General features: G+C 47.9%; 1 protein-coding gene across 3 annotated transcripts in view; it reads right to left on the minus strand.

Moving 5' to 3' along the window:
- Positions 1 to 20,860, minus strand: part of LOC115479154 (cytochrome P450 2J5-like) — a 137,880-nt gene that overhangs the window by 45,807 nt on the left and 71,213 nt on the right. For all 3 annotated transcript variants that reach the window (XM_030216933.1, XM_030216932.1, XM_030216934.1), the window contains 2 exons: positions 5,307 to 5,469; positions 4,406 to 4,555 (listed from right to left, as the gene is read on the minus strand). In XM_030216933.1, the coding sequence (XP_030072793.1) occupies positions 4,406 to 4,555; positions 5,307 to 5,469 (313 nt within the window). The remainder of the gene's footprint in view (positions 1 to 4,405; positions 4,556 to 5,306; positions 5,470 to 20,860) is intronic.

A 20,860-nucleotide genomic window follows, 5' to 3' on the forward strand; every position in this document is an offset into this window, starting at 1 on the left:
AAAATGTACACTTCAGCAGTCTTGCTTCTTTAGTTAAAAGTCCGTTTGTGTGCAGACCAGTTAATGTCCAGGCTGATACAACCAGGTTATAAGATTAATTTTCCTTTCTATTTAGACCAACTTAACTGCCTTTACCACATTCTCTGCCAACGAATTCCAGAGTTTAATTACACGTTGAGTGAAGAAAGTTTTTCTCCGATTCGTTTTAAATTTACTACATTGTAGCTTCATTGCGTGCCCCCTAGACCTAGTATTTTTGGAAAGCGTAAACAGACGCTTCACGTCTACCCATTCAACTCCACTCATTATTTTATAGACCTCTATCATATCTCCCCTCAGCCGCCTTTTCTCCAAGCTAAAGAGCCCCAGACGCTTTAGCCTTTCCTCATAGGGAAGTCGTCCCATCCCCTTTATCATTTTCGTTGCCCATCTCTGCACCTTTTATAATTCCACTATATCTTTTTTGAGATGCGGCGACCAAAATTGTACACAATTCGAGGTGCGGTCACACCATGGAGCGATACAAAGGCATTATAACATCCTCATTTTTGTTTTCCATTCCTTTCCTAATAATACCTAACATTCTATTTGCTTTCTTAGCCGCAGCAGCACACAGAGCAGAAGGTTTCAATGTACATAAGTAATGCCACACTGGGAAAAGACCAAGGGTCCATCGAGCCCAGCATCCTGTCCACGACAGCGGCCAATCCAGGCCAAGGGCACCTGGCAAGCTTCCCAAACATACAAACATTCTATACATGTTATTCCCGAATTGTGGATTTTTCCCAAGTCCATTTAGTAGCGGTTTATGGACTTGTCCTTTAGGAAACCGTCTAACCCCTTTTTAAACTCTGCCAAGCTAACCGCCTTCACCACGTTCTCCGGCAACGAATTCCAGAGTTTAATTATGCGTTGGGTGAAGAAAAATTTCTCCGATTTGTTTTAAATTTACTACACTAGTAAATTTACTAGTTTCATCGCATGCCCCCTAGTCCTAGTATTTTTGGAAAGCGTGAACAGACGCTTCACATCCACCTGTTCCACTCCACTCATTATTTTATATACCTCTATCATGTCTCCCCTCAGCCGTCTCTTCTCCAAGCTGAAAAGCCCTAGCCTCCTTAGCCTTTCTTCATAGGGAAGTCGTCCCATCCCCACTATCATTTTAGTCGCCCTTTGCTGCAACGACGACACCTAGATCCCTTTCTTGGTCCGTGACTCCTAACGTGGAACCTTGCACGATGTAACTATAATTCAGGTTCCTCTTTCCCACATGCATCACTTTGCACTTGCTCACATTAAACGTCATCTGCCATTTAGACGCCCAGTCTCCCAGTCTCAGAAGGTCCTCTTGTAATTTTTCACAATTCTCCCGCGATTTAACGACTTTGAATAACTTTGTGTCATCAGCAAATTTAATTACCTCACTAGTTACTCCCATCTCTAGGTCATTTATAAATATGTTAAAAAGAAGCGGTCCCAGCACAGACCCCTGGGGAACCCCACTAACTACCCTTCTCCATTGAGAATACTGACCATTTAACCCTACTCTCTGTTTTCTAACTTTTAACCAGTTTTTAATCCACAATAGAACACTACCTCCTATCCCATGACTCTCCAATTTCCTCTGAAGTCTTTCATGAGGTACTCTGTCAAACGCCTTCTGAAAATCCAGATACACAATAGCAACGGGCTCACCTTTATCCACATGTTTGTTCACACCTTCAAAGAAATGTAGTAGATTGGTGAGGCAAGATTTCCTTTCACTAAATCCATGTTGACTTTCTCTCATTAATTCTTGCTTTTGAATATGCTCTGTAATTTTGTTCTTAATAATAGTCTCTACCATTTTGCCCGACACTGACATCAGACTCACCAGTCTAAAATTTCCCGGATCTCCTCTGGAACCTTTTTAAAAAATCGGTGTTACATTGGCCACCCTCCAATCTTCCGGTACCATGCTCTATTTTAAGGATAAATTACATATTACTAACAATAGCTCCGCAAGCTCATTTTTCAGTTCTATCAGTACTCTGGGATGAATACCATCCGGTCCAGGAGATTTGCTACTCTTAAGTTTGTAGAACTGCCCCATAACATCCTCCAGGTTTACAGAGAATTCATCAAGTTTTTCCGGCTCATCAGCTTCGAATACCATTTCCGGCACCGGTATCCCACCCAAATCTTCCTCGGTGAAGACTGAAACAAAGAATTAATTTAATCTCTCCGCTACGGCTTTCACTTCCCTGATCACCTACTGCGGAAGGGCACACGTGGGATCCCTTTGGAAAAGGAGGAGTTAGGGGCTACTGAGGAAGAGCACACGTGGGATCCCTTAGGAAAAGGAGGACTTAGTGGTTACTGAGGAAGGGCACACGTGGGATCCCTTAGGAAAAGGAGGAGTTAGGGGCTACTGAGGAAGGGCACACGTGGGATCCCTTAAGAAAAGGAGGAGACAGGGGTTACTGAGGAAGGGCACACGTGGGATCCCTTAAGAAAAGGAGGAGACAGGGGTTACTGGGGAAGGGCTAACGTGGGATCCCTTAGGAAAAGGAGGAGTTAGGGGTTACTGAGGAAGGGTACACATGGGATCCCTTAGAAAAAGGAGTAGTTAGGGGCTACTGAGGAAGGGCACACGTGGGATCCCTTAAGAAAAGGAGGAGACAGGGGTTACTGGGGAAGGGCACACGTGAGATCCCTTAGGAAAAGGAGGAGAGAGGGGTTACTGAGGAAGGGCACACGTGGGATCCCTTAAGAAAAGGAGGAGACGGGTTACTGGGGAAGGGCACACGTTGGATCCCTTAGGAAAAGGAGTAGTTAGGGGTTACTGGGGAAGGGTACACGTGGGATCCCTTAGGAAAAGGAGTAGTTAGGGGCTACTGAGGAAGGGCACACGTGGGATCCCTTAAGAAAAGGAGGAGACAGGGGTTACTGGGGAAGGGCTAACGTGGGATCCCTTAGGAAAAGGAGGAGTTAGGGGTTACTGAGGAAGGGTACACATGGGATCCCTTAGAAAAAGGAGTAGTTAGGGGCTACTGAGGAAGGGCACACGTGGGATCCCTTAAGAAAAGGAGGAGACAGGGGTTACTGGGGAAGGGCACACGTTGGATCCCTTAGGAAAAGGAGGATTTAGTGGTTACTGAGAAAGGGCACATGTGGGATCCCTTAAGAAAAGGAGGAGACAGGGGTTACTGGGGAAGGGCACACGTGGGATCCCTTAAGAAAAGGAGGAGACAGGGTTTACTGAGGAAGGGCACACATGGGATCCCTTAAGAAAAGGAGGAGACAGGGGTTACTGGGGAAGGGCACACGTGGGATCCCTTAGGAAAAGGAGTAGTTAGGGGCTACTGAGGAAGGGCACACGTGGGATCCCTTAAGAAAAGGAGGAGACAGGGGTTACTGGGGAAGGGCACACGTGGGATCCCTTAGGAAAAGGAGAAGTTAGGGGTTACTGAGGAAGGGCACACGTGGGATCCCTTAGGAAAAGGAGAAGTTAGGGGTTACTGAGGAAGGGCACACGTGGGATCCCTTAAGAAAAGGAGGAGACAGGGGTTACTGGGGAAGGGCACACGTGGGATCCCTTAGGAAAAGGAGTAGTTAGGGGTTACTGAGGAAGGGCACACATGGGATCCCTTAAGAAAAGGAGGAGACAGGGGTTACTGGGGAAGGGCACACGTGGGATCCCTTAGGAAAAGGAGTAGTTAGGGGCTACTGAGGAAGGGCACACGTGGGATCCCTTAAGAAAAGGAGGAGACAGGGGTTACTGGGGAAGGGCACACGTGGGATCCCTTAGGAAAAGGAGAAGTTAGGGGTTACTGAGGAAGGGCACACGTGGGATCCCTTAGGAAAAGGAGAAGTTAGGGGTTACTGAGGAAGGGCACACGTGGGATCCCTTAAGAAAAGGAGGAGACAGGGGTTACTGGGGAAGGGCACACGTGGGATCCCTTAGGAAAAGGAGTAGTTAGGGGTTACTGAGGAAGGGCACACGTGGGTTCCCTTAAGAAAAGGAGGAGACAGGGGTTACTGGGGAAGGGCACACGTGGGATCCCTTTGGAAAAGGAGGAGTTAGGGGTTACTGAGGAAGGGCACACGTGGGATCCCTTAAGAAAAGGAGGAGACAGGGGTTACTGGGGAAGGGCACACGTGGGATCCCTTAGGAAAAGAAGGCGTTAGTGGTTACTGAGGAAGGGCAGACTGGATGGGCCATTTGGTCCTTATCTGCCGTCATGATTCTATGTTTCTGTGTTTCTATTATGTTACTATGGAAGTCATTTAATGCTTAAGATTGTAATTTTTTTTTCAAATGTTTCTTTTGCTTCCTATTTTAAAGCTCTTTTAGAGGAACACTTCTTTCTATTTATTGGAGTTTCCTCTTACTCTAGGCTTTCTAGTATCACCTTTTTACCTTCCTTCGCAGCGTAGTTGTTAAGCAAGTACCGGATCTCCTCCTGGATCCGCACTTCCATGTTCCTGTTCCCCAGTCCCAGGTTCCGCAGAGTCATCAGTCCAAAGCGTCGATTATGCTTCCAGAGTTCACCATTGGAAAACGTAATCCCTGTGAAGACAGTGGAGATGGCATGATTTATAATTGTGTCCTTGGGAAATCTAAGGAGCTGTTCTCCTCCCTCTTTCACTTTTTAAGAGGGCAGCTCCCTTTCTCTTGACCAAAAATGCATTGTCTACTCCATTCTTAACTTTCCCTCCCTCTAGTACTCTAGTGTCCTTTGGTGGGAGTAAAGGCATTCATCTCTCTCTCTCTTTAAACAAACCAATATCTATGGTTCTAATATTGGCATAAGCTGCCTTTATATCCCTGAAGGAAACACAGTATGGGTTCTCGGACCTGAGCTTTGCTTATTAGCACATAGAGCTGCTGCCCTGGAAGGGAGACCCAGCCATTGTGGCACAGGATTTGCTATGTTTCCTGTTATTTTTACCATTCGGATGTGAATGCATTGTGCATCCCTTTGTTATTCTTAATAATGTTGTTGCAGATAAGTCTGAAATCTCATGAGGTCTTTTCTGTAACCCCCAACCCATCTGCTAAAGCCCACTGCATGAAGGCCTTCTGAATTCAGAAGGAGTAAGAGTTGGCACTTCAAACATATAAAAGCATCCTATGTCTTAAACACTCAGAATTTCATATATGAAGGTTTCAGCGTTTGCTAAATGTAACTGTGAGATGAATTCTGAACGCTGTCTCTGTATTCTTACAGGGTTGCATTCATTATTTATCAGTATTGATTCCTTGGCATCCCCTAATTGTCCCTCCATCAGTCAGTCTAGTAGTTGTTGGAAGCATGTACCGTTGTCACCAAAGATTTTCATAAAGTAAGGACTTGGAGCCCGGAGAACGAACACATCAGAGAACGAGATCAAACAATCTCTCAAGGCTTCATATCCATTCACCAAGACTGCAGGATTCTGCCCCAGCCACAATGTGTAGATCTTCCCGTAGGTCTTTTCCAGCTGCAGATACATTCAACACAAACTTACATTTCAGACATGGGCTAATTATATCTTTAAAAAATGAAAAACCTTTATCAATAAAAAAGTAATTAACCCCAGAAATGACATACCCCACTTTAGGTACCTGCGGTTTTTAGGCTGTAGAACATGAAAAATATCAAAGTTGTGAAAAACTTGCATGAGGGGAGATATGATAGAGGTCTATAAAGTAATGAGTGGGGTTGAACGGGTAGATGTGAAGCGTCTGTTCACGCTTTCCAAAAATACTAGGACTAGGGGGCATGTGATGAAGCTACAATGTAGTAAATTTAAAATGAATTGGAAAAAATATTTCACTTAACGTGTAATTAAACTCTGGAATTTGTTGACAGAGAATGTGGTAAAGGCGGTTAGCTTAGCAGAGTTTAAAAAGGTTTGGACAGCTTCCTAAAGGAAACGTCCATAGACCGTTATTAAATGGACTTGGGAAAATCCACTATTTCTGGGATAAGCAGTATAAAATGTTTTGTACATATTTGGGATCTTGCCAGGTATCTGTGACCTGGATTGGCCACTGTTGGAAACAGGATGCTGGGCTCGATGGACCTTTGGTCTTTCCCAGTATGGCAATACTTATGTACTTATTCGGGGATCATTTACTAAGCCGTGCTATCGTTTTTGGCACATGCTAAAAATATGCCTGTGCTAAATGCTAGAAATGCCCATATATTTCGATAGGCGCCTCTAGCGTTTAGCATATGCTAATCATTAGCATGTGTTAAAAACACTAGTAAACGAGCCCCTTAGTCTTTTCTATACCGTCAGCTTTTGCAGCAGTTTACAGAAAGATAAGCCTACTCGGATGAGGGAAGTACAGTTAAAAATACATTTCAGCAAAGGAACGGAGCAACAGTAAACTATTGTTCAAATAAAGACGTCTTCAAAGCTTTTCTAAACAATAAGTAAGATGGCAAACTTATTTTCCATTTGAATACCATTTCTGGCAGCGGTCTCTCTCCCACTGTAGAGAAATGATGGGGTTAATCATTTCAACATATAACTTAGCTAGTGTAGAAAAGAAACAGCTTCTGACCTTGTGAGTACTGAATGTTTTAGATAAACTTCTGCCCAGCTAGTGAAAACCTCCGAACAGTCAAAAATTGTAACATGTTCACTGCTTCATGCATGGCTGCACGTAGAAAATGTACAAAAAGGTATATAAAGACAGAAGGAATTGCTTAAGTCAGACAACTTCCTGAGTTTATGCCGAACTTGTCTCCTTGCAAGAAATAAAACTGCTTTAGGCCTAATTGGTCTCATTGTATTCGTGAGTATTGTTAATAAAATTCTTTTAACGCCCACATCTTCCTGGGTGAAGACTGAAGCAAAGACTTCATTTAATCTCTCCGCTATGGCTTTGTCTTCCGAGTGCCCCTTTTACCTCTGGGCCATGTAGCGATCCAACTGATAACATAGGCAGCCGAGAGACCTCGGTTTGCAAATTTTTAGCAGTAACATCATTAATCATCACAGGACACAATGTATTTAATCTGGTATAACTTGGCCGCAGCTTTATTTATATACAAACATCTTACATATGGGCATACCCAAGCCTCCTCCAGCCTCTGGCTCAATGTCCATCCGCAGTCCGCCGTCCTAGCAGGACTGACCAATCGTAAACCTGCGCTCCCCGCCGTCTAGCAAGAGGGCTCCACCGTACTCGCAGCTGCCTAGCTTCAACCATCAGGCTTGGGTACCCCGCCAAAGCTGCGACAGTATAGAACAATGCAAGTAAACATAGCATAAATTGGGCAGGGAGGGTTGGGAGCACCTGGAGCCCGGACAGGAAAGAGGGCATCTGGGCTCCTGCCCGGGGCTTTTATACCCCGTTTTTACTCCTCCTTTCTCCCAGCGGGGTGCCCTTTTTGGGTCGGGCAGGCGAACACCTCGTACCTGTCCTGGGCACCCCGCTGGCCTGATCGCGCATGCCCCCTCGGTGCACGGCGCCATGTTATCTTCGGCTCCGTGCACCCAAGGGGGCACTGCGCCTTTCTGTAACATAGGCAGCCGAGAGACCTCGGTTTGCAAATTTTTAGCAGTAACATCATTAATCATCACAGGACACAATGTATTTAATCTGGTATAACTTGGCCGCAGCTTTATTTATATACAATCATCTTACATATGGGCATACCCAAGCCTCCTCCAGCCTCTGGCTCAATGTCCATCCGCAGTCCGCCGTCCTAGCAGGACTGACCAATCGTAAACCTGCGCTCCCCACCGTCTAGCAAGGGGGCTCCACCGTACTCGCAGCTGCCCCAGCTGCCTAGCTTCAACCATCAGGCTTGGGTACCCCGCCACCAGGCCGGGGTAGCATAGCTTGCCCCGGACCTCCCACTCTAAAAGCTGCGGCCTGTTATGCAGGAAATATCTCCTCTAACACAGTTTGTAGGTCATTGTTAAATAGGTCATTTCCTATGGCGGATAGGTGCGTACCATCCTTCCAAAATAATCCCTTGCATAGTTCGTCGGCCCATGTGTGTGTGATCTGCCACCTGCCCCTAACCATTACCCCCGCAGCAATCTGCCTGTTAACTTTCTTCTGGGTCTGCCCCAGATCTTCCAGTGTCTGTGCCGCCATCTTGGGATTATGTCAGACCAGACAATATTAGTATTGGGAAAAAGTTGTGAAATTATTGACAGGTTTCGTTCGGCAACACGGACTAGGTCTATGCAGGGGAGTGTTCCTATGTCGTTTCCCCCCAAGTGAATTATTACAGCTGCGGGGGGTGCAAGGATGTCGGCTTTCTGTCTTAGTAATGGCACTAGCTGGGGCCATTTCATGCCTGGCACGCCTGACCAATGAATCCTCACTCCTCTTGTGGCAAAACCTAAATGTGCGCCACCTGGTCTTGTCTGAGCTCTGCGTGCTGCCCATTTAATGAATGAGTGGCCGACGATCCACACAGTTGGAGACCCTGCAACATACAAGAATGTGTATATTACTTAGGACCCAGAGGGACCTGGCTTACCCAGTGACTTATCCCTTATGTATCCCTTGTAAGCGTCAGATTTCCATCTGCCTAATTTTTGAATGGATGTCGGCGGGAAGCCTAAAGCTGCCGCGCATGTGGCGGCCCCTATCCTAAAGGAATGCGTTCCAAAACTCTTTGGGTCGCGTCCTATCTTCAGCAAGCACTTGCGCAATACTGCGGAGAACTGGAATAGTGTCAATGGGGTTCTATCCTGGTGTACTAGGAATGCTTCGCGGCTTGCGGGCCTCGTCGCTAGGTACTTTCTGATATTTTCTACGGGACATGACTGTAGCGCATCCACCTGGGTTAAGGTGACTGACTGCCCCCTGCCCAGTTGGTCCGTCTTAGATCTGCAGATTACGATCTGTAGTGTATTTTCTGACAATTTGACATCCTCTAGCTGGAGGCCCGCAGCAACAGCGTTTTTCTTGGATGTAGCTACCAATTCGCATACCCTCAATGCCCCAAAGAAGGCCATTGTGAATGCTGCTGGGAAGAGCTGAGTTTCGAATTCTGATGTGCACACTGACTGCAGTGCACGCCAGATTTTGAACAACACGTCATGCGTGATTGGTAGTCTCCTATCTGGTCTAGCGCCGCGTTCGCGCCGCCAACCCTCTAGTAATTTTTTGGCTAGAAACCTGTTTCTTGGGTCGCCCCAACCTGCTATTTTTGTGAAGAATGAGAATGCGGTCAGGTGTCTGGATACAGAACTGTGGGACCCTCCCGCCTTTTTTGTGTGTGTTATGTATTCCGCGATCGCGGTGTCCGACACTGGTCCGTCTTGCCATCCCCGTGTGTGCAGGAAGGCGCTGACCCTCCTGTAGCCCGCTATGTAAGTTGCCCCTGTTCGTTGTGCCAATGATTGTTTCAGCAATTGCCAAGCCTCGGGGCTCCGAACTTCCAGAGGTAGCTGGGCACCGGCTCTCCCTCCGCCGCAGCTTGCGGTGCCAGTTTCCGGAAGTCTTCCCACTTTGAACGAGAAAGAGCGTCAGCAATTGGGTTACTTGCGCCAGGCACGTGTCTCGCGCGCAACAATATGTTATTAAATATGCACAGCATGACTAGTTTGCGCGCTAGGTCCACAACTCGCGGACAGCGCGCGTTTTGTCTATTTAGTATGTCTACTACTGCCCTGTTATCCGACCAAAAAACTACCCTCTTGTTGCGTAGTCTGCCGCTCCAAATAACTACTGCCACTACTATCGGGAATAGCTCCAAGAAAGTGATGTTTCTGATAATGGGCTGTTCTTTCCAGGTCGGCGGCCACAGGCCCGCGCACCATTCCCCATGGAAGTACAGTGGGGGAAATAAGTATTTGATCCCTTGCTGATTTTGTAAGTTTGCCCACTGACAAAGACATGAGCAGCCCATAATTGAAGGGTAGGTTATTGGTAACAGTGAGAGATAGCACATCACAAATTAAATCCGGAAAATCACATTGTGGAAAGTATATGAATTTATTTGCATTCTGCAGAGGGAAATAAGTATTTGATCCCCCGCCAACCAGTAAGAGATCTGGCCCCTACAGACCAGGTAGATGCTCCAAATCAACTCGTTACCTGCATGACAGACAGCTGTCGGCAATGGTCACCTGTATGAAAGACACCTGTCCACAGACTCAGTGAATCAGTCAGACTCTAACCTCTACAAAATGGCCAAGAGCAAGGAGCTGTCTAAGGATGTCAGGGACAAGATCATACACCTGCACAAGGCTGGAATGGGCTACAAAACCATCAGTAAGACGCTGGGCGAGAAGGAGACAACTGTTGGTGCCATAGTAAGAAAATGGAAGAAGTACAAAATGACTGTCAATCGACAAAGATCTGGGGCTCCACGTAAAATCTCACCTCGTGGGGTATCCTTGATCATGAGGAAGGTTAGAAATCAGCCTACAACTACAAGGGGGGAACTTGTCAATGATCTCAAGGCAGCTGGGACCACTGTCACCACGAAAACCATTGGTAACACATTACGACATAACGGATTGCAATCCTGCAGTGCCCGCAAGGTCCCCCTGCTCCGGAAGGCACATGTGACGGCCCGTCTGAAGTTTGCCAGTGAACACCTGGATGATGCCGAGAGTGATTGGGAGAAGGTGCTGTGGTCAGATGAGACAAAAATTGAGCTCTTTGGCATGAACTCAACTCGCCGTGTTTGGAGGAAGAGAAATGCTGCCTATGACCCAAAGAACACCGTCCCCACTGTCAAGCATGGAGGTGGAAATGTTATGTTTTGGGGGTGTTTCTCTGCTAAGGGCACAGGACTACTTCACCGCATCAATGGGAGAATGGATGGGGCCATGTACCGTACAATTCTGAGTGACAACCTCCTTCCCTCCGCCAGGGCCTTAAAAATGGGTCGTGGCTGGGTCTTCCAGCACGACAATGACCCAAAACATACAGCCAAGGCAACAAAGGAGTGGCTCAGGAAGAAGCACATTAGGGTCATGGAGTGGCCTAGCCAGTCACCAGACCTTAATCCCATTGAAAACTTATGGAGGGAGCTGAAGCTGCGAGTTGCCAAGCGACAGCCCAGAACTCTTAATGATTTAGAGATGATCTGCAAAGAGGAGTGGACCAAAATTCCTCCTGACATGTGTGCAAACCTCATCATCAACTACAGAAGACGTCTGACCGCTGTGCTTGCCAACAAGGGTTTTGCCACCAAGTATTAGGTCTTGTTTGCCAGAGGGATTAAATACTTATTTCCCTCTGCAGAATGCAAATAAATTCATATACTTTCCACAATGTGATTTTCCGGATTTAATTTGTGATGTGCTATCTCTCACTGTTACCAATAACCTACCCTTCAATTATGGGCTGCTCATGTCTTTGTCAGTGGGCAAACTTACAAAATCAGCAAGGGATCAAATACTTATTTCCCCCACTGTATATCCCAAAGCTGATGCTGCCTGCCGCATCTGTATACAGCTGTAAGTTGCTATTGGATATAGGGGGGTCTAGCCAAACTACTCTGCCATTGAAATCTCTCAGGAACATGTACCACACTCTAAGGTCTTCTTTCATGGCTTTCGTCATCCTTATATGGTGTGATGATTTACGCACTGTTGACATTGAGCTGGATAGCCTGCGCAGGAACGTCCGACCCATAATGATAACTCTGCAAGCAAAATTGAGGCTGCCAACTAATGATTGCATTTCACGCAGGGTGACCTTTTCTTTACTCAAGGCTCCCACTACCAGTGTTTTTAGCTTTTCAATCTTATCCGACGGGATTCGAGAAACCATGCTGCTGGAATCCAGCTCAATGCCCAGGAACTGTAGACGGGTAGTTGGATCACATGTTTTTTCTTTCGCTAAGGGGATACCGAATGATTTTGATATCTCACGGAAATGAGTAAGAGTGCATTGGCAAGCTAGGCTGGCTGCCGGTCCAACGAACAGGAAGTCATCTAGGTAATGTATGATGTTCTTTCTCCCCGAGGCTCTCTCAACTACCCAATGCAAGAACGTGCTGAAAGTTTCGAATATGGCGCAGGACACCGAACAACCCATGGGCATGCACTTATCGTAATAGTATTGCCCTTCGAATTTAAAACCTAGTATGGGGAAATTGTCTGGGTGTATCGGTAGTAGCCGGAATGCCGACTCGTTGTCTGCTTTGGCCATGAGTGCTCCCTGTCCAGATTGCCTCAACAGTTGTACCGCCATGTCAAAAGTGGCATATTGCACTGAGGTAGCCTCGGGGGGAAGGAAATCGTTCACTGACTCGCCCGCTGGATATGATAAGATGTGTATAAGCCTATATTTTCCTGGCTCTTTCTTGGGAATGATTGCCAGCGGAGAGACTATGAATTTTTCGAAAGGCTGATGACGGAAAAGACCCGCCACTCTCCCTAAGCTTAGTTCCTTAGTAATACGCGCCCTGGCTTACTGCCGCAAACGTATTACTGAGGGGGAGTTTCTAGCAATTCTCCCTTGCTGTGTGCCGTAATATGGAATTCTAAATCCGTGTGCAAAACCTTCTTCAATTGAAAATGCTTCCTTCCTGCGGGGGTAGAGTGCTAACCACGGCCACATAGCGGCTAGGTTAACCGGGGAAGGAGCTTTTACCCTGTTCTGTGTGTCATATCTGGGCGGAGGTTCGGTCGGGGGCTTTCTTCACACATTTGCCGACCGGGTGCGGTGCACCACAAGAGGCACAAACATGCTTGAATTTGCAGCTCGGTAAAGTACATATGGCTCTGTTGAATCTCCAGCAAACTCCGTCATGTGGGCTAGTTGCTCTCCCTGCCCCGTGTAGCCCCCCCGGGCCGAAAGGATCTACCTTGTGTGCCAGCTACCGCCCCCCTGTTAGTCATTGTGTACATCCACAGGTCCGCATCTTTCCAACCCCACCCTAATGCAGGGTTCCCATCCATTCTGTCCCTATATTCTTCGTCATATTTTAACCATCTGTATCCCTCGTAGTCCCTATAGGCCAACAGTATGTTGTGTGCATATGCCAGCATCGGGCTAAATTGGTTTGGGTCGGCATGTCCCGCTGCATCTATTACCCTGAGGAATGCCAGTAACCAGTTAAATAACGATCTTGGTGTACTGGTTGCTCGTGTAACTGTCTTTTCTTTTGCATCTTTGCTCTTTATCTTACTCTTCTTCCTCCCCTCTAGTACCTGAAACATGTCAAAGTATTTCCTGTTCTTTATCTTTTTCTGTATGGACTTGGGCACCAGCCGCCATATGTGTGGTAACGCTGCTAGGGGGGGTGGGCGTTCGTCCCTGGCGCCCGCTGTCGCTAACTCCGCGCTCTGTGGTTCGTCGTCCCCATCCGATGAAGAGGAAGATGAGAACGACGAACTCAAACTGCTCTCCGAGTCGGAGTCTCCTCGTCTAGCCTTTTTCTTTCCTTTCCCTTTCTTTTTCTTCTTAGCTTTTTTGTCATTTGTAGTCTTGACCTCACTGGCATGCGCACCTTGACCTGTGTTTGTGCCCTCTCTTTCCGTGTGTGCGCCCTGCTCCCCTACCTTCGCTGCATTACTCCCTTCTGACACACCTGCTCTCTCCCCCTCCTTCACATCAACATTTACATTCTCAAGTGTGCTACTGCACATACCTGCAGTGTCCATCATCTGCGTATCGTCCCTCTTAGTAGGGTCCCGTATCGGGTTAACCGGGTTCATGCCCCAGTTACTAGGGTCTGGTTTGCCTGAGGCCCCTGTGTGCGCCGGGTGTTGAGCAGCACCCGTCGCTTCCCATGGCTGGTAAGGGGGGGGGGGCCAAATCCTGGCCACGCCCCATAGTATGGTGGCTGTGGGGGGTAGCCCCATCCTATCCCATACGGCCATGGAGGCGCGATCGCGTGCTGGCCTTGCCCCGCTAGAGGCCCCAAGCTCTCCTTCGCCTGTGTGACTAAGGTCTGAGGCATCGTCCATCCCGGGAATGCTGGTGGGTACGGCCAACTTCCCGAAGTGGCTGCATCCTGCTTTCCTTTGGCTTTCTTTTTTTTGTCTTTTTTTTGCTGATATAGCATCTGTGGTGACGTCGGCCTTATTGTTTGCTTGCTTCTTTTGTCCTTTCATTTTGTCTGCGGTGCTCGGTGGTGACGGCTCCCTTGTGTCGCTCAGGTCCGCCTCTTTTGCCGTCATCTCTTCGGGATGCATGGATGATGCTCTGCGTCCGTCCTCAGCTCTGATTCCTACTGTGGTGCAGGTTTCGATCGCGTCTGTACCTGCTTCCATTCTGATGGGGGAGGGTAATGCAAGGTAGCCAACAAACAAGGATCTAAACAGAGATTCGGCCTCCTGGCTCAACTGCAACACTCGGCGGTTGACTTCGGCGGTTTGATGCAGGGCCGGATCGTGCTGAACTCCTCTCTTGTTTTTCTTCTTCCCCTACGCCGGAACTGGTGTGGGGAGCCGGGATTCTTCGCCGGCTGTTTATTACCTTTGTCGCCGTCTCCTCGCGTGCCGGAGCGCCTGGATCGCTGGAGAGCCCGTTCGCAGGGTCGCGATGCAGGTGAGCACCTGGAGCCCAGACAGGAAAGAGGGCGTCCGGGCTCCTCCCCGGGGCTTTTATACCCCGTTTTTACTCCTCCTTTCTCCCAGCGGGGTGCCCTTTTTGGGTCGGGCAGGCGAACACCTCGTACCTGTCCTGGGCACCGCGCTGGCCTGATCGCGCATGCCCCCTCGGTGCACGGCGCCATGTTATCTTCGGCTCCGTGCACCCAAGGGGGCACTGCGCCTTTCTGTTCTTTTGCTGGCTTCTTGCTTCTTGTTTTGCACATATCATGACCGTCATGTTGGATATCTCAGTCTCTCGGGGTTGCGTTCTTCCAAAGACAGCATTCTCACGGAGATAACAGGGTGCTACCCGTACATGCAGTGTATCAAGAGACACTTTGTGACTCGTGAGGATATACATGGTCTTGATGCAGTGTAAGAGTTGGTATGGGGTTGTTGGTCTTAGCTTGTTTAGGGGTACAGTTGTCTTTGAGGGGAATGAGAAAAGTGTGCATTGGCATTTGTAGAATATTTAAGGTTACAGATTTTTTTTTCCCCTTATACTACAGCCCCAGCTGGTGATTCACTTATTGGGGTTGTTATCCTATCTACTATGTCTATCTGGCTGTGTTTAGATGACTTCTGAAGTTATTTGGCACTTACTTAACTCCAATCAAGAGAAGGGATATATTACAGTTCATAAACAGGAGGAAAGTTCAGATCGCTTACAAGAGACATATTTACCACAAAACAGCATAAGAAACTGGGTGAGGCTTGAGTACATAAGTACATAAGTAGTGCCATACTGGGAAAGACCAAAGGTCCATCTAGCCCAGCATCCTGTCACCGACAGTGGCCAATCCAGGTCAAGGGCACCTGGCACGCTCCCCAAACGTAAAAACATTCCAGACAAGTTATACCTAAAAATGCGGAATTTTTCCAAGTCCATTTAATAGCGGTCTATGGACTTGTCCTTTAGGAATCTATCTAACCCCTTTTTAAACTCCGTCAAGCTAACCGCCCGTACCACGTTCTCCGGCAACGAATTCCAGAGTCTAATTACACGTTGGGTGAAGAAAAATTTTCTCCGATTCGTTTTAAATTTACCACACTGTAGCTTCAACTCATGCCCTCTAGTCCTAGTATTTTTGGATAGCGTGAACAGTCGCTTCACATCCACCCGATCCATTCCACTCATTATTTTATACACTTCTATCATATCTCCCCTCAGCCGTCTCTTCTCCAAGCTGAAAAGCCCTAGCCTTCTCAGCCTCTCTTCATAGGAAAGTCGTCCCATCCCCACTATCATTTTCGTCGCCCTTCGCTGTACCTTTTCCAATTCTACTATATCTTTTTTGAGATACGGAGACCAGTACTGAGTGGCAAACAAATAAAGAATTTATTGTAAGAAGCTATCTTTAACAACATTTTTATTCCAGTTCTGAAGCAGTTTATACTGGCCTTCAGGAGCCCAGTGTAGGCAACCTTTATGCCTTGAACATCTTGTTTCAATGTGTCTCTTTTGTTCCTATTATAAAGACTGAATGTGTCCCTGATGCAGGCAGTCAAGCTGCCGAAACATGTTGGGCGATGACTGAAACACCCCTATGGTAGGCCAGTTCATAATACGCTTCGTTACCAAAGATTGCTTCTTGCAATAAATTCCTTCTGGTCAATATTCAAAATGATTAAAATGGACAGGAGAGGCTTATGTGGGTTAGCAATTGGCTATTGGATAGAAAATAGTGGGTAGGGTTAAATGGCCATTTTTCTCAATGGAGGATGGTGAACAGTGGAGTGCCACAGGGATCTGTACTGGGATTGGGCACACTCAAGGAAGTTACATGGAAATACTTTTAAACCCAAATAGGAGGAAATATTTTTTCACTCAACAAATAGTTAAGTTCTGGAACTCTTTGCCGGAGGATGTGATAACAGCGGTTAGCGTATCTGGGTTTTAAAAGGTTTTGGACAAGTTACTGGAGGAAAAGTCCATAGTTCGCTATTGAGACAGACATGGGGTAGCAACTGTTTGTCCCAGGATCGGTAGAATGGAATGTTGCTACTAATTAGGCTTCTGCCAGGTACATTTGACCTGGAGTGGCCACAGTTGGAAATAGGATACTGGGCTGGATGGATCATTGGTCTGACTCAGTTTGGCTATTCTTAAGCTGCTTAAATCACTTGTCTGCGGTAACCGTTGATATTCAGCAGCACTTAACTGGTTAGCGCTAACTTGTGGGCATTCTGGGAGCAAAGTTGGCACCTACGTGGTTAAATGCCAGTATTCAGCCCTTGACCGCGTAAGATAACCACTTAAATTGGGTCACATAAATTGGGTCACATAAAAGCAGTCCTATCTGTAAGCTGTTCAGGGGCTGAATATTGCATTTAATCACATACGCTTTAGCAGCCAGCTGAAAACCGGATATTCAGTTCTGATGCCTGGACATGGCCCGGCATTGAATATTCAGGAATACAGTTGACAGCAGACATAAAAATGCTGACTGCCGCCGGCTGAATATCAGCCTGTTTGTTTGCTACTAGTTTGGTTCTTATGGCTGCTACTTTTTTTTGTCTTTTGGTCCTCTGCTGCAACTTGTTTGTACCTCTTTGTTCTTTCCAGATGAGGCTTGAGTGGACAAAATATATTATGCCTCATATAATCCACATAGGGATCACACTCTCCTTCTTATTTATCAGTGTGAGGGAGGGAGTGGTATAGCGGCAGGGGTCCCTAAGAACACTCCTTCACTGAGGTTGCAGTTTAACCACCCTATGGCAGGTGGCGCTAATCTGCCATGTCAGAGAGTGAGTCAGAGGAGTGGGGCTCAGGCTGAGAGGTGGTTAAATGCCCTGGAGTACAGTGGATCAGGGAGGTCCTGAGCAAGAGGTCTCCGGGAGAGGTCCTGAGAGCAAGGTGATCTGGCATAGGTTATAGTTCCAGGGAGGAAGGGTGGCCCTAGCTCAGACCTTGTACGCTGAGTGAGAAGTCTGAAGCTTATGCTTGAAGGAATTCCAGGGATGAGTGCGTGGAAAAATTCAAGGAATAACATGTTTGTACGTTTGGGAAGCTTGCCAGGTGCCCTTGGCCTGGATTGGCCGCTGTCGTGGACAGGATGCTGTGCTCGATGGACCTTTGGTCTTTTCCCAGTGTGGCATTACTTATGTACTTATGTCCTTGGCTCACTTTTATTACATAGAGCAGTGATTTAACCTATTGTGATGTCATAGTGGCTCATTCCACCAATAAGAGCCAACCTCATTAGTGATGTCACAATGACTTGATTGTATAGAATGTTTGTACGTTTGGGAAGCTTGCCAGGTGCCCTTGGCCTGGATTGGCCGCTGTCGTGGACAGGATGCTGGGCTCGATGGACCCTTGGTCTTTTCCCAGTGTGGCATTACTTATGTACTTATGTAAGAGAGGAGACTGCCAAGGCAGGCTCAGAATCCCTTGGTTTTGTATATGGAAGAGGGTGGCCATGCCAGAGGCAGGCTAATGAAAATGAGAGCGTTCCATGAACAGTACTGAACCTGTGAGGCTTGTTCATTTCTCTTGTATATAGTAACCAAGTTTTCTTTTTTGACTTTACATTGCTCTCTGGTGCGTTTTCTGAGGGTTTCAAGCCTCTCAGCCAAGTCACGCTATCACAATCAACTCCTGTTTTATTATTCAGCAGCTTATGAAGAACTTATTCATCGCTTAACTCCTTTCGTTTTTAATATGCAGGTGGAGAATCCACAGAAGTCCCTGCAGAAAGAGGGTTTTTTTTAAATATTTATACCTTTCTTTAGGTTTTGTTCATTATTTTTTTTTTGTACCCCGCGCTTTCCCACTCATGGCAGGCTCAATGCGGCTTACATGGGGCAATGGAGGGTTAAGTGACTTGCCCAGAGTCACAACGAGCTGCCTGTGCCTGAAGTGGGAATCAAACTCAGTTCCTCAGGACCAAAGTCCACCACCCTAACCACTAGGCCACTCCTCCACCTAAAGCGAATGCTACATACCTGTAGAAGGTATTCTCCGAGGACAGCAGGCTGCTTGTTCTCACTGATGGGTGACGTCCACGGCAGCCCCTCCAATCGGAACACTTTCTAGCAAAGTCCTTTGCTAGTCCTCGCGCGCCGATGCGCACCGCGCATGCGCGGCCGTCTTCCCGCCCGAACCGGCTCGTGCCGGCCAGTCTCATATGTAGCAAGACAAAGAGAAGGGAAGACACAACTCCAAAGGGGAGGCGGGCGGGTTTGTGAGAACAATCAGCCTGCTCTCCTCGGAGAATATCTTCTACAGGTATGTAGCATTCGCTTTCTCCGAGGACAAGCAGGCTGCTTGTTCTCACTGATGGGGTATCCCTAGCCCCCAGGCTCACTCAAAACAACAACCATGGTCAATTGGGCCTCGCAACGGCGAGGACATAACTGAGATTGACCTAAAAAAATTTACCAACTAACTGAGAGTGCAGCCTGGAACAGAACAAACACGGGCCTAGGGGGGTGGAGTTGGATTCTAAACCCCGAACAGATTCTGAAGCACTGACTGCCCGAACCGACTGTCGCGTCGGGTATCCTACTGCAGGCAGTAATGAGATGTGAATGTGTGGACAGATGACCACGTCGCAGCTTTGCAAATCTCTTCAATAGTGGCTGACTTCAAGTGGGCTACCGACGCTGCCATGGCTCTAACATTATGAGCCGTGACATGACCCTCAAGAGCCAGCCCAGCCTGGGCATAAGTGAAGGAAATGCAATCTGCTAGCCAATTGGATATGGTGCGTTTTCCCACAGCCACTCCCCTCCTGTTGGGATCAAAATAAACAAACAATTGGGCGGACTGTCTGTTGGGCTGTGTCCGCTCCAGATAGAAGGCCAATGCTCTCTTGCAGTCCAATGTGTGCAGCTGACGTTCAGCAGGGCAGGAATGAGGACGGGGAAAGAATGTTGGCAAGACAATTGACTGGTTCAGATGGAACTCCGACACAACCTTTGGCAAGAACTTAGGGTGAGTGCGGAGGACTACTCTGTTATGATGAAATTTGGTGTAAGGGGCCTGGGCTACCAGGGCCTGAAGCTCACTGACTCTACGAGCTGAAGTAACTGCCACCAAGAAAATGACCTTCCAGGTCAAGTACTTCAGATGGCAGGAATTCAGTGGCTCAAAAGGAGGTTTCATCAGCTGGGTGAGAACGACATTGAGATCCCATGACACTGTAGGAGGCTTGACAGGGGGCTTTGATAAAAGCAAACCTCTCATGAAGCGAACAACTAAAGGCTGTCCTGAGATCGGCTTACCTTCCACACGGTAATGGTATGCACTGATTGCACTAAGGTGAACCCTTACAGAGTTGGTCTTGAGACCAGACTCAGACAAGTGCAGAAGGTATTCAAGCAGGGTCTGTGTAGGACAAGAGCGAGGATCTAGGGCCTTGCTGTCACACCAGATGGCAAACCTCCTCCACAGAAAGAAGTAACTCCTCTTAGTGGAATCTTTCCTGGAAGCAAGCAAGATGCGGGAGACACCCTCTGACAGACCCAAAGAGGCAAAGTCTACGCTCTCAACATCCAGGCCGTGAGAGCCAGGGACCGGAGGTTGGGATGCAGAAGCGCCCCTTTGTCCTGTGTGATGAGGGTCGGAAAACACTCCAATCTCCACGGTTCTTCGGAGGACAACTCCAGAAGAAGAGGGAACCAGATCTGACGCGGCCAAAAAGGAGCAATCAGAATCATGGTGCCTCAGTCTTGCTTGAGTTTCAACAAAGTCTTCCCCACCAGAGGTATGGGAGGATAAGCATACAGCAGACCCTCCCCCCAGTCCAGGAGGAACGCATCCGATGCCAGTCTGCCGTGGGCCTGAAGCCTGGAACAGAACTAAGGGACTTTGTGGTTGGCTCGAGATGCGAAGAGATCTACCAAGGGGGTGCCCCACACCTGGAAGATCTGTCGCACTACACGGGAATTGAGCGACCACTCGTGAGGTTGCATAATCCTGCTCAACCTGTCGGCCAGACTGTTGTTTACGCCTGCCAGATATGTGGCTTGGAGCACCATGCCGTGACGGCGAGCCCAGAGCCACATGCTGACGGCTTCCTGACACAGGGGGCGAGATCCGGTGCCCCCCCTGCTTGTTGACGTAATACATGGCAACCTGGTTGTCTGTCTGAATTTGGATAATTTGGTGGGACAGCCGATCTCTGAAAGCCTTCAGAGCGTTCCAGATCACTCGTAACTCCAGAAGATTGATCTGCAGATCGCGTTCCTGGAGGGACCAGCTTCCTTGGGTGTGAAGCCCATCGACATGAGCTCCCCACCCCAGGAGAGACGCATCCGTGGTCAGCACTTTTTGTGGCTGAGGAATTTGGAAAGGACGTCCCAGAGTCAAATTGGACCAAATCGTCCACCAATACAGGGATTTGAG

Source organism: Microcaecilia unicolor, chromosome 10 (assembly GCF_901765095.1).
Source record: "Microcaecilia unicolor chromosome 10, aMicUni1.1, whole genome shotgun sequence".
NCBI lineage: Eukaryota > Metazoa > Chordata > Amphibia > Gymnophiona > Siphonopidae > Microcaecilia > Microcaecilia unicolor.